This window comes from Cervus canadensis, chromosome 10 (genome assembly GCF_019320065.1).
Source record: "Cervus canadensis isolate Bull #8, Minnesota chromosome 10, ASM1932006v1, whole genome shotgun sequence".
NCBI lineage: Eukaryota > Metazoa > Chordata > Mammalia > Artiodactyla > Cervidae > Cervus > Cervus canadensis.
This window is the reverse complement of record NC_057395.1, coordinates 59973087-59990425: the sequence shown is the minus strand read 5'-3', so window position 1 is coordinate 59990425 and position 17339 is coordinate 59973087. Positions and strand designations below refer to the sequence as shown.

Sequence of the window (17339 nt, the reverse complement as noted above, 5' to 3'; positions counted from 1 at the left end):
TGTGAAATGACAACATTTCCACATTACAGATGTCTGTAGGTGAGGTTTCTAATATTTATAACAATGGATACACTGAAGAACACAACCAGGGAAGTGTGAGAGGAGTGGGGCAGACAACACCTGCTGGTTATGTGTTACAGGGAGCCAGGGAGGGGGCTCCAGGTCTTGGTGTGGGGGTGTCCTCCTCTGGAGGCCCCTGCCTGCCCTGCCACAGGCTGTTTCAGACACCGCTCTCTATGACCAGGTGGCCAGAGGATAGCTGTGTGGGAACACAGTGGACAAATCAAAGAGAAGGAAACCAGGCCCTAGACACCAGGGAACTTGGAGAAGGAACAGCTGAGGGAGGGTATTAACTGAATCAGGGACCATGCGGGAATGGGCCACCAGGGTGGGGGCAGACGGGCTCCCCATGGTGGGGTGGTCACTTACATTTTATTGGTGCCTCAAAGGACTTTGCCACTGTCACCATCACATTGGTGCCAAACACCTAAAAGGAGAAGAGTGGAGTCTGGAGGGAAGTGCGGGCAGATGGGAAGAAATGGCCGTGTGTGGCTTCTCAACGAGGGGCTGCCTGAGATGGGCGGGAGAGGGACAGGGAGCCAAGAAGGGCTCCAGAGCAGATGTAAAGTTGAGAGGAGGCGGCCACCGACATGGCCAAATGGACACTTCCTGAGGCTGCTTGTCTGGGCAGCAATGAGGGGCAATTCCAAGGAGTTAGGAAAGGATCTCTGATGTCCTGGCTGGGCTGTCAGGTCAGGGCTCTGTCCTTCCCGAGAGAGGAAGCCCTCCAGCACCACCCCGTCAGGGCTGCCTCTCAGAGCGAGGGTGGCAGGTCCCTGAGCCCAGCGCCGTCTCTGTCAAGGACAGTGTCTTGCTCAACAGTGTCCACTCATCTGCTTTAACCACCCCTGCCTCAGCTGTTCTGAGCCTCAACTCGCTTGCTGGAAAGACAAGGGATAAGCAATCCCCTGCTGGGCTCACTGTGAGGGACAGAGGGCGGCTGGAAGGCACAGGGCAAAGAAAGGTGAGCTCTCGGCAAGCGGGGCTGGGACTCTGCTCTATCATCGACTTCACAGCTGAGGGCACTGCCCCAGAAAGGATCTGATCTGGGGCCTTACTCGTAGGTCAGGTGGCTGCCCTCCACTGGACCTCCTGCGCATCCCTGCCCGACTCACCCAGAAGATGTCGTAGATGAAGAGCCCTCCCAGCAAGATGCAGCCAGTGCTGACGTTGTTCAGGTGCAGGAGTTCTACCCCGTTAAGGGAGAAGGCCAGGCCGAAGAGGTTGTTGGCAATCCAGTGCTGGGGGAAGGTGAGAGTGAGGCCACCTCACCGGTCACCACCTTGTCCCTCCAGCGCTCCACCACCCCCCTGCAACTGCCTGGGCCCTGGCTACTCACCTTCCTCAGCAGGTACCAGACGCCAACGATGCTGCTCAGGCCCAGGCACACCAGGTCCTTGGTGTCAAACTCATAATTGATGATCTCTGGGCAGAGAGGCCGGGTAAGTCCACTCCCCGGGGCGGGGCTGCCCCTCCCACCTGTCAGCCCCTGGACGGAGGAGGGCATGGCTGTGGGCTCCGTCAGAGACCCACAGGCTGGGGGTGCTCACTGGAGCCCTCCCCAACCCCAGACCCTCCAATTTCCTAGAGGACGGAATGGAGGCCCAGAGACAACCCAGACTTGATGTAGGGTCAGTAGGAGGTGGTCCATGCTGCTGGAAGCCCATGCTCTGCACTAGGGCTGCACTAGAGCTGCGACCTCAGGGGAGGCAGCTCCCTCTCTGAGTTTGTTTCCTCATCTATAACAAGGGGATCACTGGGCTTCCCTGGTGGTCCCCAGGGGTTAAGACTACCCTTCCATTGCAGGGGGCATGGGCTTGATCCCTGGTTGGGGAAGTTCCATATGCCAAGAGGTGCGACCAAAAAAATAAACACAAAACAAAAAAATGGGGGTCACAGCATCTCCCTGATAGGACTGCCATGGGGAGCAAGTGAGGTGGTCCTTACAAAGCACTCAGCACAGAGCCGGCATACAGTGGGTGCTCAACTAATGCTGACTGCACCGAGCCCAAGGCCCTTGGAAGGTCCCAGTTCATTCAGTAATCTTTCTACTCTGCCGCCAAAGGAGTCAGGAAGGTTGCTGGTAGCCCTGCGTCACCAGTAGAGGAGGAAGCAGGTGAGAGAGGGAGGCCTGGAGAAGTGGCAGGTGGGAGGCCCCGAGGCTGTTCTGTTGGGGAGCCTGTGGCAGACACCCTGATGTTAGACCCCTTCTCCATCACCTCCGAGTGCCCTAATGAGGAAGCCCAGAGAGGTGGTGGAGCGTGCCCAGGGTCACAGAGCACAGGCTTTCCTTTCAGATTCCAGACTGCAGTGGACTGCTGGTTGGCCCCAACCGTTGTTCTCCTCTCTGTGGTAACAATACCCTGATGATTTTCAACTGGAAATTGAGGCTGACTAGCTCTCAGCCACATTTTCCAGCTTCCCTTGCAGCTAAATGGGCCTGGGGAACAGTTGCCTCTATGTCCTTTGAGACAGCCTGCGAAGCAATGGTATGCTACCCTGGACCCACTGACCCGAGTGCGGCAGAGCACAAGACGGGTGAAAACCCCCATGTCACTGACTGGACACAGATGCCTACAGATGCACAAAGGAATCATATAAAATCGCTGCTCTCCAGGGACAAGGCAGAATGTGCTGGGCACATCCCCAACAAGTGTGACATTCACAAGCTCAGACATGTACATAAGAGAGAAACACCTTCCACCTGTCCAAGCTGTTGATAATCCTGTTACAGCAGTTGAGCCCACACCCTAACTAACTCACAGGACCCAGGCTTTCCCCAATTTCCTGTGGCTTTCATTTTTTTCAAGAGCCGTGGAACCCCCTTTTCAAATCTTAGCTAGGGAAGTAATCACACTAAAAACAGACATGATAAAAATAGCTTCAGGAGCCAAATGTTTACTGTTTACTGAGCCAGGCGCTGTGCTGAATGCTTTCCACTCATCACTTACTCACAGTCCTAACAACATGCTTATAAGGGAGGTACTACATTATGATGCGCATTTTACAGATGAAAAAACAAAACAAAACCAAAAAAGCCCAACAAAACCACCCAAAGCTTAGAGAGATAACAGTGTGCACTCAGCAGCAGAGCGGGGATGACATCCCAGAGCCCACCTTGCCCATCACTTGCCGTACCGGGGAATCCCAGTATCGGAGAGACAAAGGGGAGCGGAGGGGAGCGGGAAGACACCCAAGGTACGGCCAAGGCAGGGGATGGCAGCAGCACTGACCTTCCTTGTTCTCCCCAGAGCCCTGTGTGAACAGCAGCTGGTATTGTCGGTTTGGGAAGTTGGCTGGAAAAAACTTATTCATGAAAGGGCTGAAAGGAAAGACAAAGCAGGTTGGCAAACAGAGCCCCTGTGGGGGCCCCACAATCCCAGACATCTGTTTACAAGCTGTTATCTCCCAACAACCTCACAGCTGCCCTGAGAGGTAGGTGTTATTGTGCCCATTGTAGAGATGTGAAAACAGAGGCCCTCAGAGGGCAAGTGACTGCCCAGGGTTACATGGGAAGTCAGTATCTTGAGCTGAGACCTGAACCTAGGTCTCTATGATTCCGGCTTCCACGTAGCCTCTTAGTTATCATCCAAAAACACAAAAGAGGCAGACTTTCACATAAAACAGTTTTTAGGAGAGCAATGGATTCCAAAATCTGGTTTATCCACAATCTGTATGAGAGACCCCAGTCAAGAATGCATATTCTGGCTTAAGCCTGCATAGGGTAAGTCCTTACTCTTCAAGGAGATCCACTGAGTCTAGGCAGACAGCAGAGCTGAATTAAGGGGCCGACTAGTAGCCCGATGAGATCTGACTCCTTAAGAGTGAGAATGCCTGGGTCCATGTTGCTGAGGAGGCTGGAAGGCCAGCAGCTGAGAGAGATGCATTAACCACAAGTGGCCCCAGATAAACCACATCCTCCTTGCCAGCTCCCTGCCCAGCCAGAGGCAGTGGACCCAGCCTGGTCCACAGTAAAGCCATGATGCACAAACTGTGGGCAGACTCATAAGGGAAATGAGATGCGTAGCCCTCTCTCCTGGGCTCAAGGCAGAGAGGTAGATGGTGAGGTGGCGTGAGTTTTGTTGTTGATTCTAGAAGCAAAAAGGTAAACCCTCTGTTCCAATTTCTCAGAAGTCTGTTTATTTCAAACACAATCCAGGTGTGTGCAGTGTGACAAATCAAAGCTGCAGTGTGCCTTTGCATTCTGAGGCTACTGGAGACTTCCCATTAAAATGGCTATCTAATTACTCTGTCACAGGTAGCCTCTTGTGTGTGTCCCTGGAACTCAGTGACTCTGAGACCCTTTGGACTGTCGCCCCAGGCTCCCCTGCCCATGGGATTTTTCAAGCAAGAATACTGGAGTGGGTTGCCACTTCCTTCCCCAGGGGATCTTCCTGACTCAGGGATTAACCCCCCCCCACCAAAAAAAACCCTTATAAGTGTCTGAAACTATCTTAATATGTTTTTTAAACCCTGCAAAAATCTAGCACACTTAAGCAGTTAGTAGACCCGAAGCAAGCCTGAGTTGACTAGGAAGTATACTGTATTCTTCTTGAGGGGATTTGTTTTGACCATTTCCTTTAATTATCAGTTTCCCAGAACACTTAGAGATGTTGGCAAGCAGCAATTCCTTCTAGATGATTCCTTAACTATTATATAAACTGTGCCAACACACATAAAGCGGAAACAGTATAAGCTGAATTACTGTCACCTCTTATTTGAGTAATAACCATGGTGTCAGCTTCATAATACAAATAAAAGGAATTAAACATGGGAAGAAAAAAGAATGCATATTCCTGGATTCCCTTCCAGATCTATTAAGTCAGATGACCTGATGGTCACCCCACTCCACGATTTTCCAGGCCTGGGATTTTTACAAACTCGGCTGGACTTGATGAGTGAGATGAATCACAGCCCCTTGGGCGAGAGTGGGCTCACATTCACTCCTTCCACAGGGCCTGTTTGTGGCTCAGGATGGGCTTGGCCTCATCTCTGGAAGCATTCTGATTACTCAGCATGGTCTACTTCCTGGCCTGGCAGGGAGCAGACACTTTCTTTTCTGGATCACCTTCGGAGCAGGAACAGAAAACCAGGGCTTTTGGCTCAGCCTGGGTCTGGATACTCAGCAGTATCGTGGAGTAGACACAAACCGGGGTGGCCCAGCCCTGACGCCTGCTCTGCCACGTGAGGCCCTGGGCTCACTTCAGTGGGTCAGTCTCTCTGCTGAATGTGGGGATAATATCACCTGATTCAAAGAGCTGCTGTGAAAGTAGGGGAGAAGGCGAGGGAGAAGTTTAGCTCAGCGCTAGATCCTCAACAGGGGTCATAAGAACTCAAAGTCTATCATTGTAGGTGGTTGAACTTGAAAGCATTCAGTAACACCAGATCAGAATGATGACTTATGAAGCAGGCAAATCCACAATGGTGCTCCCAGCTATAGGAAAATGGACCCAGGCCAAAGGGTACCCAGGGCACAGTAAAGGCAGGGAAAAGGGAGCTCTCTAAGACCCTGGAGCTTGGAGGAAGAAAATGTGGATGAAGAACTATCTCTGGGCCTTAGTTTCCACTTGACACACAGCCAATCCCTCCCCATCTACAGAGCTGTGGCATGAATGACAAGGCTTTGTGATTATGCAGACACGACTGATACAAGATGCAATTGGGAGTGGGTTTCCACAAACAGGCTCTGAGCAGCTGGGAGGCAGCAGCTGGGAGGGATGAGGCTGGAAGCCACTTTCAGCTCAGTTCACTGAATCACGTTTCAGGAGCATGAAGCCAGAGGGTGTGTGGAGAGGCAGAGAGAAGGCCTGAGGAGCTAAGCCCTTCACTCCAGCCTGGCGTGCACCTCAGGAGCCCGACCAGCAGAGGGCAAGGGTTTGAGAGCATGGATTCTGGAGCCAGGTTTCCTGGATTCAAATCCTGGCCTTGCCACTGAACTGTGTGACCTTGGCAAAGTTACTTAACTGTTCCCTGCAACTGTCTCCTCATTTGGAACACTGTAACAATACCTTTCTCATTGGATCATTAAGAGGATTACATGAATGCTTGGCACCCTATAAGCTTAACTGCAGCTTCAACTCCAAGTATGAAGTCTCTAGACAGATGTCTTTGTTATCCCAAAAAGAGGGGCTGCTGGATAACACGGGGCAAGAGACAAGCAACCTGGCTGGTGTGAGCCTGCTTTAAGGGCAGGGATCCTGAGAGGCAGCTGGTAAATGCTTGCTGAACACCTCTGAATGCAGGTTTTTGTAGAAGGCAGAGACTCACTCCTTCCAGCCCTCGAAGGCTCATGTCAAGCCTAAAGGTCACTGCTTTCTGCTGGGAAACCACATCCTACTGCCCTTCTCCCCTGGGGGTGAAGGCAAAGGGCAAACTGCTGAGTGGCCTCTCCCTCCTGGGGTTGCAGATCGTGGTCTTAAGGACCTTTCCCTCTAAAGGTCAGCTGGGTGGGATATGAGCTCAGAGGTGGTAAAAATAAGCTGCACAGTTCCCTTGGCAGGAAGGGTACTGGCACAGGCTTGAGTCTTGGTGGCCGTAGAGGGTGAAGGCAGGCTGTGGGTCCTCGCTTCACTGTGACACCCCAGGCTGTGGTTCCTTCCCTGGGAGGCTCACGGCAGCTGGGGAAGTGGAAGGAATCCCATAAACACCACCGCCTGGACTCCGTGGCTTGGGGCTTAGCCCCTACAGCCTCTCAGCAGACAGATCCCTCCTCTGCTGGTCCTCAGGAAACCACAGGCCCATCAGAGAGAGCGTGCCCGGGCCCCATCCTTAAGCTCTCTCTTCTCCTTCATTTTTGCCAAAACTACAAAAAATACCTGGTTGCACAGTTAGACCCATGCTCAAAACCACTCTGCTCCTGAAAGCTGTGACGCTCTCTCAGCCTCAGTTTTCCTGTCTTGAACCTGCAGTCCTTGTTTGGATCCTGAGGAAGGTCTGACTATGTCTGGGGATACATACAAACAACCAACCAAAATTTTAACGATACTATAGACTTCTCGGAGAAAATACTTAAGAAAACTCCATTCAAAGGAAGGTAAATTTAATTCTCAGATCAACTATCTAAATAGCATGATTAAATTATGCCCTCCCCCTTTTCTGTGAAAACTATTTTTATCTGATTCAGTTCTTTTCCCTGTACATTTTATAGTAAGGCTTTCTTTCATCCCATTCATCCCAGTTTTTCAGTCTGGATCAATTTCTTTTTCAGAGGATAGCTTGGACCCTGAATGGTGAGTACCCCTTATGCCCATGGCCAGTCATCATTTTCACAAGGCCTCATCTTCCCAAGTCACACTGTGTGCTCTAAATCGTCTCAAGAAAATGAGTCACTGACAGATTTTACCACGTGCAGTTGTAGTGGCTTTAGTTCTATTTTCTGCTAATAATTTCTATCAATAAAAATTATGAATTGGTTAAAAGATAGACAACTCTTTCTTGGTTAATCCATGAGAAATTTTGGACAATGTTTCTCGGTTACTGTCCTAAAAGGAAAATAGGAAGATCTAGGGTGTCAAAATGACACAGGTTCAAAATACCCTGCTGGGCAGGTGGCTGGTGACCTCTCTTGTAGGGCTGTTGAGATAAAGTGAAATAATCAACTCCTCTGCACCTGGTCAAACAAAATATATCTGGTTCTTTCATGCTAAGGCAGTGGTTGGGCTGTGGTAAGGACTCTGGCAGATGCTGAGGGGGTGGGATGCGCTAGAACGGGGGGGCTCCTAACCAGCATGGGATTCCCTGGTAAGTCAGCTGGTAAAGAATCCGCCTGCAATGCAGCAGACCCTGGTCCGATTCCTGGGTTGGGAAGATCTGGAGAAGGGATAGGCTACCCACTGCAGTATTCTTGGGCTTCCCTGGTGCTCAGACAATAAAGAACCCACCTGCAATGCGGGATCAAACCTGGGTTCGATCCCTGGGTTAGGAAGATCCTCTGGAGAAGGGCATAGCAACCCATTCCAGTATTCTTTCCTGGAGAATCCCCATGGACAGAGGAGCCTGGTGGGCTACAGTCAGGGGTCGCAGAGTTGGACACAACTGAGTTACTGGCACAACCAGCATGGGAAATGACCTTCCTCACCTTGTCCACCAGGAGAGGAGAGGTCTGTTCATCGAGGAAGGGTGACTAGCTCTGCCACTATCTTGCTGGGCTCGTCAGTCAGGATCTCCAGAAGGACTGGGGGGGCTGGGGGTGGAGTGTGGCCCTAGAACACGGCCTTGTGGGTGAAGGTGGGTGAAGTTGAAGACAACACTGACCTCAGTCCCATGTGGCTGTGTGACTCGAGCCAGTTGCTCTCACCCTTGGTGGGCTCTGGACATACCCTCTTGCTCTGGGCATGTCACAGACGTGCTCACTTGAACGTTCCCACGCCCCTCCAAGGAGCTACTCCCCATACCTCCATTTTATAGGTGAAGAAACTGATGCTCAGAGAGCTTGAGTAACTTGAGCCTTGGCTCCAGGTCTGACTGCCTCTTGGGCCCACATTCTTGACTCCCAGGTCCTGCCTCAAGGAACCAGGCCAAACTCCCCCAACTCCCAGGGCTTCCCTGAGGATCCCGCTCTTCCTCTCTGACTGCTCTGGGAAGGTCCTGACTGCACCTACAATGTGCACAGACCTTCTGGCTCCTGGCCTGGCCTCTCCCTCCTACACCCTCATTTGGGTTTCCTACCCTTCAGGGCTGCATTCAAGTCGCGTTCCTGCCTTCTGGGAACTTTTCCTGGTCTGCTGACAGCCTCCGTGGTTGTCAGCCTGAGGCTGTACCTCTTCAAGGGGCCAGATGGAAGCAGGCTGGGGTGATTGAGCAGTCACAGCCAGGGGCTGGGCTGGGGGCACCACTCCCATTGGGTAAGCGCCCCACCCGAGGACTCCTGGTTTAGTTCCTTCATCCCCACTGAACAGACACAGCACGTGACGATCTGAGCAGGGTGGCAGTGAAGAGGATGGGCTCTGCGGCCACAGAAACTCAGATTTGAATCTTTGCTCTGCTGCTTATCAGCTGTGTCATCCTAGCAAATTTCTTAATCTCTCTGAGCTTCAGTTTCTGAATGTGTCATAGGATTAAAAGCAACAGATTACAATGATAACAACAATGGCTAACAGCTACTGAACATACTGAGTGTCAGATACTGTCCTAAAAGTTTCTACATGACCAATGAGAAAGGTATGATCATTTTCCTTCACGTTCAGGTGAGGAAATTGAGGACAGAGAGATTAAGTAACCTGCCCAAAGTCACAGGGCTATTAAGTGGCAGAGTCTGGATTCCAAGTCAGGTAGTCAAATTCCAGAGCCTGTGCTCCTAACTGCTCTCAATACTGCCTTGCTCTCTTAGGAGCTGAGACCACAAGAAGCCAGCTTCGCGCGTGCGCAGCAGCCTCGACACCCAGCAGGTGGCACCGGCACCACTCATCTCAGTACTGTGACATCTACCACGACATTACTGTTCACAGATAATTTTCCCAACAACCGTGGTGGCGAACACCCACCGGACCGTCTTATCCTTCCTTGGAAAGAAACCGTGGCCCCGAGAGGCTCTGGTTCTCACGCAGGGTCACCCACAGTCTAACACAGGGGAAAAGTTCCCTTGGGTTTTTACAGCCAGGATTCAAACCTGGCTCTGAATGACGCCAAAGGTCACGTTCTCATCCGAGACCCTGTACTGGTCTTGAGAAAGCTGCTTCAAAGGTCGCAGACATGCCTTCTGACCTGATGGTGTGGGACAGGGCCAGGATTCCCAGCACGAAGAAATACATGGACAGCAAGAGGTTGATGTACTCCTGGGAGAATATCTGAGGCAGAGATACAAAGAGAAACAGGACGTCAGGGTTGTCGGAGGCTATGAGGAAACCAGACTCCCTGCTCTTCTGCTGGAGATGGTCTCCCCACTCTGGAGTTGGGGAACAGTGTCAAGAAGAATCTCAAATGGTACTGGGAAGTGGGGGGGCTTCCAGTTTCTCTGGCAATGGGAAAAAGGGAAGGACCCTCAAGCCCTCAGATATGCCTCCCCAAGTGGTCGCCAAGAGTCGGACACAACTGAGCGACTGAACTGAACTGACTGAAGGAGCCTGCAGGTCTCCCCTTGGTGGTTCCACTTGGAGACAGGCAACCGGGGGGCGGTGTGGAGCCTGATGTTCAAAGTCCCAAGAGAGCCGTCTGAACCCCAGAACAAACTCTTCCAAGCTTCCTCCTCTCTGCTCAAAAGCTGAGGGAGGCTGTGGGTGGCCACCCAGTTATGAGTTACCTGCACCCTGCTCACTCTCCATCCTCTCCTGGGCCACTTCTCCCACAATGCCGCCTGAAGCCCTGACCCCTGACAGATGCTTCAAGGTCTTATTTTGGGTGAACGTGAGGAACGTTCTCTCTCACAGGGCTCCAGAGCCAGTGGTCACATGTTGTTAACTCTGGACTTTGGGAAGGCTGCGCTATGTGGCTCCATGGTCACAGTATCATATCGTCTTTTGTTATTGTGAGGCCCTCTTACTGGGGGGGAAATAATGTGCTGCGAGGTGGGACACGGGGCCACTGACGACTCTCAAACGAGGCTGTTCTTGGATCTGTTTAAACGCCTGTCTGATCACCTTGCTCCCCTGCTTAACACCTCTCAGCAGCTTCCCTGCTCAAGTCCACATCCTCTCCTTGGCTTCTCATGTCTTCATGGTGACCAGCGCGGGCCTCCGTGGCTGCAGCTCACGCCACACTGGCCTTGGTGTGATATGTTCCCACCTGTGGGCGGCCCAGGCACGTGCCCCTCTGTCTGGGAAGCTCCCTTCTCCTCACTTGGGCTTCTGAGCAGCTTTCCTCGACATGACCTTCATTAATTCAGCTCATGTTGACCGTCTGCTACGTGCCCCACGCCGTGCTCAGCATTGGAATAGGCAGAAAAGCCCCTGCTCTCACAGAGTTCAGGCGCCAGAGAGGGAGAATCTCAAGAGATGAACATGCAACACACCGTCAGGTGGAGATGGGTGCTAAGAAAAGCACAGCAGTGCAAGCAGAGTGGGGCGGGACTGTCATTCAGGGGGCCCAGGAAAGCCTCCGACACTTCACTTAGGAGTAGACCTGAAGGAAGTACGGGAGCGGCTGTGAGGATGTCTGCGGGAAGAGGCGGAGGGAAGGGTGGGTGCACAGGTCCTGAGGGGGCCTTGTGTTCCCGTGTGCAGGGAACAGTGAGGGTCTGTAGGCCTGGAGCTGCGGGAGGAAGGAGAGCGTCAGGAGACGAGGCTGGGACGGTAGGAGGGAGACGGAACCTGCAGAGCTGTGAACAAGGCTTTAGCTTTGTCTGGGTAAGACGCGCTGGTGAGGCAGGGCTGAGGGCAAGGCTGTGACCTGGTCTGATGGCCTGAGAGGATCCCTCTGCAGCGGTGTGGAAGGCACACCCCACGGGGCCGAGGTCCGAGGTGACAGCCCAGCCAGGAGGGCGCTGCGTGTGGGAGGATGGAAGACATGACGAGAGGGGGTCAGACTCCAGATCTCTGGGCTAGAGAAGCAGGACGTGCCCAGGGCTGCGGGCTGTGGGAGGGAGGGTGTGTCTAGGGTTCCCGGCTGAGCAGCGAGGCAGGTAAGGGGCTGCTGTCTGAGGTGGGGGCTTGGGCAGGGGCAGGTCCCTCCGTGCTGTTCTGGCGCTACAAGCCTTGACTCCACAGCGCTTCCCAAGACTCTCACCGCATGTTTATCTACTGATTGCTAGACTGGTGTTTGTCTCCACCACTTCAAGCTCCTAGAGGGCAGGGGTGGGCCAGCTGCTTTCCCCACTGCAGTGCCCCGCACCCAGCACAGCACACGGCGTGAGTTCTCAACAGAGACTTGTAGACGGACTGAACAGGCCACAGGGCGAACGCTCCTACCTGCATAGGTGTGCGGGCCGAGTTAACTTGCAAGGATGTGCTACCCCCTCACACAGTGCTCTTTTAACAAGGGCCCGGGGAAAAATTTTCCCTTTGGTCATGTCTTTGAGCTTCTGGTCAGCTTGACTGTGTGGACTACGAATTGTGGGCCAATTCTGAACTTGTGCTTCGGCTGCTAGACAGTCAGGGCTATACCCGTGTCAGGGGCACTTCTGGCAGGGGTACAAGTCTGCAGAGTCTGGAGCACAGGGTCTGGGTAGGGTCCTCACCCAAAGCTTCCTTGCTTTCTACTATTTTATCCTTTTTTCTCCTTTACCCCAATTTCTTCCTTTATTTTCCTTATGCTATTGGATTTAATTTTCGTAAGCTGCCTCAAAGCAATCAGGTTTAAATAAGGTGCGATAAGGTAAATTTTATGATCTTGAGAAATGCAACAAACTCCGGTGCCCTAACCAGGAGAGGAGGAAAGGGGCCGAAGGAGAGAGTGAGAGCCACTGTTATGCAAACCACATCCAGTGAGTGGTCAGCCTGGAGTTTGGGAAGAAACTGGTGCCTGTGTTATCCAGGCAGCTGCCTTTCAGAAATCACAACATGACACTCTGGTGACTTGGCGGGGATGGACACTGTGTCCTCTGGCACAAGGCAGGCTGGGGCTTACCTGCCTGGAGAGGAGGACAAGCTGAGCAACAGGTGTCCGGAGCCTTAAATAAAAATGTTCATACCCTCTGCTGCCAGGAATTCCTTTCTGGGGAATTGAGCGTAAGGAGAGAATCCTAAATACTGAAAATATTAGATGGTCCTGAGGCAAAGGCCTGGGTGTGTATTCCTAGCACTTAGTACAGTAAAGACTTGAGAAATAGCTGCCAAAAGCCAAGTCGGATGCACTGTGCTCGTGTACACGGAGCTACGGAGAGACGGCAAGGGTACAGGGGAGAGGGAAAGGAACACGGTGCTCCGTGTGGAGACGAGACTCTCTCCAAAGACACAAAGATACACTCAGACCATACATCTTTGAAAAAGACACACGTCCAAGGACACAAATGCACGAGGGCAGGTGCGTCTGGTGAAGGGATGTGAAGGTGGAAAATGGAGATGGGTGTCAGGGGTGAAGAAAACAAGGCGGGTGGCCTGGCGTGGCTGATGGCGGTGTGCTGTGAACTGAAGCAAGTGAGAAATCCACCTCTTCTCCCAAGGTCCGGGAAAAAAGGAAAAAAAACAGTGAACACCTAATGTTATCCGATGCCTTCTTACTAACAAGAGTAAAAATCAGAACTACGTTTTCTGCGTGAAGCGAGGGGGATGCTGTCAGCCAGCCGTGGTATATCTGCCTGGGAGGGATATTCTGAAATCATTAAAAGGGGTGGTTCTGATCCAAGAACGAGGGATGATGGAACGGGAAGCAGGCGTTTTTGACTCACCCACAGACTGGTAAAAGTAAAGGATTTTGATGCTGCTCGGGGTAGGTGGGAGCACAGGGAAGCCAGCACACTTGTAACCATTGGAGGGCACGTAAACTGGTAAAATCAGATGGATGCGGTACCATTTGTTCTGATTACCACATGGAGATACTGTGTGAGCTGGCAGCCCTACTGCAGATACACCTGACAACATGTGACTGTGCCGAGAGGTGCCCGCAACGATGCCCACGGCTGCAGGGCTGGGGCTTCCCACCGCTGGATGCCCCCTTAGGGTGCATCCGTGAAACAGAACCACAAGCAGCTGTTACAGAGAACGAGGCAGGTCTGACGGTGCTCAGACAAAAATATCTCCCTGGTAAGAACTGTATGTTTGATGTATATATAGTTGTTTGAAAATTTTTACATAAATGTAGATCTATGCATAATGGAGTAACTCATAAGAAACTATGCTGGGGAGAGCATTATGGTTTATTTGCATCTTCTCTTAAATTGAAAAAAAAATTTTTTTTAAACTACATACATGTATTTTTAAAATGTAAATGAAAAGTGATCCTTAAGGAAGGACTTTCCTCATGGTCCAATGGCTAGGACTTTGCACTTCCACTGCAAGGAGCACAGGTTCAATCCCTGGTCACGGAACTAGAACCATGCACAGGCCATGAAGGGTGGCAAAGAAAAAAAAGTTACCCTTGAAAAATCTTCAATGACCAGGAAAAAAGGGCTTGTACTGTGTTATTTTTAAAAAGAAGTTATAAAATGACTATAATTACGTTAAAAATATGCTTATGAAGAGTCTGAAAGGAGATATGCCAAGGTGTTAATGGTGAGGACCTGTGTATTTTTCTCCTCAGTTTTCTGCATAACTTTTGTCATCAGAAAACAGTACATGTTCTACTAAGATAAAAAGTTTGTGAGTTTGCGGTACATGAGAAAATGCTTATGAGGTTATCGATGTGAAGTGAGGGAAGCAGCTGCAGGACTGAGCACGCCACGTGGTCACAGCTACGGGGGACCATGCAGAGGAAGGACACACCTCCAAAGGGGCTCTGTGACTGTCTCTGGCAGGGGGGGTTTGGATGGCTGCTGTTTTCCCCTTTTTACTTTTCTGTGCTTTCCAGGTTTTCAACACTGAGCCTGTGTAACTTTTATTGGGAAAATAAACCTCGATAGATTAAAAAAAAAAAAAGAAAAGCAATTAGTATAGTAGAGGTATGTCCGAGACACAGCTATACCCCACCCCAACATGGAGAGTACAATGAAACCAAAACAGAACAGAACAGAAAGCTCCACGGAGAAGGGAACTAAAGACTGGTGGGAAGGAGCCCCCCCACCCCGGCATCACAGCAGGGAAGTGGGTCGAGGGGTGAATTGTTATTACTTTTCTTGCTCTTTATTTTCTAGAAATGAACATGCATGTCTCTTGTGATGGGAAAAACAGAACAAAATAAAGTTATTTAAACCAAATGACACACCAGGTGACAGAGGACTTACTTTGAAAAAGAGGTAGAGTCCCAAGAGGGTGCAGCTGGCGATGATGGGGAAGCGGGCGGCGTCCCGACTGGTGATGGTCTCAGGCATGTCTGAGGCGTTCTAGATGAAAGAAAGGCCATGCTGAGAGAGGGGACTGGTTCTGGCCTCCAAGGGTTGGACGCTGGTGGGAACCTGGTGCCACGACAGCTCATTCATCTTCCCACTTTCTGCCTGGTCATGGAGGTGCCTCAGGGGTCCCCATGTTTTCCCGACACAAGGCTTTGCTAGTGCTGTTCCCTCTGCCAGGGCTACTGTCTATCCACCCCGGGGCAGGATGCTCTGATCCCACTGACTTGCTATTGAAGAGACTGGGACCCCGACAGGGACAGTCCTGGGAGGACCCAGTGCATGTGTGGCAGAGGCAGCGGGTACCTAACAACTGGAAGAAAAACACTGGCAAAAAAAGTGGACACTGGCAACAGGAGAGCAGTCCTAGGCCTCATGAGGACTACTTCCAGTTTTCTTACAGGTTAGCTGAGGTGTAAATATGGTCAGTCTTTTATCCAGTAGGTAGTGAATATTATAAGTGGAAACAGACCAACAACAAACCAAAACTAACAATGGCTAAAACTGAGCATTGGGAAGACAACAACTGCAAGGAGAAGCAAATCTTGATGAAACTCAAACTCAAGAAGCATGACTGGGAAAATGAATCTGGTCAGAGTACAAGCCACAATTAAACTCACGATGGCAGATAAAAGAGTTAGCAGGAATGGGATCTGGGTATAGAGCTGACAGAGGATAAATACCTACATGAAACAACTGAGTGCAAGCAAAATCACTTCAGTACTATTAAAATGGAAAAAAAAATGGAAAATGGAATTAACAGTACAACACAGAAAGTTAAATCAGCTCCATGAAATTCATGACAAAAAGAGTTTCTAATGAAAATCTATATTGGTGTAACTCTGGCTGTTGTTTAGTCGTTAAGGCGTGTTTGACTCTCTGCAGCCCCATGAACTGTAGCCCAGCAGGCTCCTCTGACATGGGATTTTCCAGGCAAGAACTCTGGAGTGGGTTGCCATTTCCTTCTCCAATAATTCTGGTTTAAATTTATATTAAAAAACATTTAAAATATAAATCTAAAAGTCAAAAGCTTTCAGGACCATGAGGCTCTCCATCCACTTCTGTGCTCATAGTCCACAAGGACCCAGCGACCCTCCCTGCATGATGATGCACCTAGAGTGACTGCTCTGACAATGGCTTGCTGGGTGACTCAGGCAGATCGTGTGCTCTGAGCCTCAGTTCACTCATCTGTCAAACAGAACAACGCTATCTATAGCTTTACTTACCTCTAAAAGGGCCAAGAGGCTTAAACCAAATGAGATGTCAAAGAACCTGGCAAACTAAAGTACTGTGGCTGTAAGGAGCTGTGATTATCAGGGAGGGGCAAGTGGGGAGGCCCTAAGCCAAACTCCAACACAGCCGGGGCTGAGGGAGATCCTCCCCTCTGAAAGAACAGGTAGCTGTGTGAGTCACTCTCTGGCAGCTCCACTAGGAGCAGATGAGCAATAATGACATGGAGAAGCAGGCCCATCCTCCTTCCTTCCTCCCAGCCCTTGGTGTCTGCATTTGGCAGCACTGTGCAGTAGGGTGTGGGCAAGTTCATGGCCCTCTCCGTGGACCGCCACAGAGTCACTGTACTTCCTGTGTAGCAGCAGGTGGGCACAAAACTAAATGAGCTCCCGACCTTAAAGTGTTCACAGGCAGGTCGGCCAAGACCTTGACATGTAAACAGAATATCCCCGTGTAGCGTGACCCGTGGTAGAACTGCCGCCATACGTGGCATGAATACCCAGTGGTGGAGGGAGGGCTCTGATGTCAGCGGGCCCAGCCCCACTGCCAGATCTGCTTCTTCCCAGCGGTGGGACCTTGTGTAAGTTATTTTCTTTCTCAGAGCCTCAATTTCCTCAGCTGTAAAATGGGTTGCCAGGATTCAATGATTTTTGCATTGGAAGTACTTGGTGTTGTGCCTTGAGCTTCCCACCAGTTGTACAAATTGCATTATTATTATGTACAAGGGAGTCACGTGAAAGTGGACAGGACACTACTTCTGCAAAGAAGCAGGGAGTGTCAGAGGTGGTTAGAGCAGATATTACTTAGGCAAAGCTGTGAAGGCCAAGCACAGGGTCTGGTATGCAGTAGGAGCCAGATAAATGCTGACTGAGTTGAGGAGTCTGCTTTGTGTACAAGCAGCGTTTACGGGCAGAGGGACCTGCAGACGCAGGGCACATGGTGTGAAAGGACCCACAGACTCTGGCATCACCTGCAAACCAGTGTCACTGCTTGTTTCCACACATTCACATCAATTCAGCCCAGGATCCTGAGTGGGAAGAGGCTCAATATTATCTGATGGCAAACCAGGTTGGACAGATGCTCCAACACACAGTCAAATCTGGCCTTCTGCGTGTGACTGTTAGAAATACCCCACGTACAATGTTGAGTCAGCACAGAAGACTTGAAATCTGACTGACCAGGACAGTAACACTGA

At 51.0% G+C, this 17339-nt stretch overlaps 1 protein-coding gene across 6 annotated transcripts in view; it reads right to left on the bottom strand.

Moving 5' to 3' along the window:
• Positions 1-17339, bottom strand: part of HM13 (histocompatibility minor 13) — a 38175-nt gene that overhangs the window by 15342 nt on the left and 5494 nt on the right. For 3 of the 6 annotated variants that reach the window (XR_006271395.1, XM_043478490.1, XM_043478488.1), the window contains exons 2-7: positions 14810-14908; positions 9763-9845; positions 3294-3382; positions 1400-1539; positions 1176-1301; positions 430-487 (exon numbers count right to left, since the gene is read on the bottom strand). Coding sequence is in view for 4 of the 6 variants with exons in the window: in XM_043478490.1 (XP_043334425.1) it covers positions 430-487; positions 1176-1301; positions 1400-1539; positions 3294-3382; positions 9763-9845; positions 14810-14908 (595 nt within the window). In the remaining 2 variants the exon portion in view is untranslated. The remainder of the gene's footprint in view (positions 1-429; positions 488-1175; positions 1302-1399; positions 1540-3293; positions 3383-9762; positions 9846-14809; positions 14909-17339) is intronic. The other 3 variants (XR_006271396.1, XM_043478493.1, XM_043478489.1) reach the window with 1 other exon arrangement.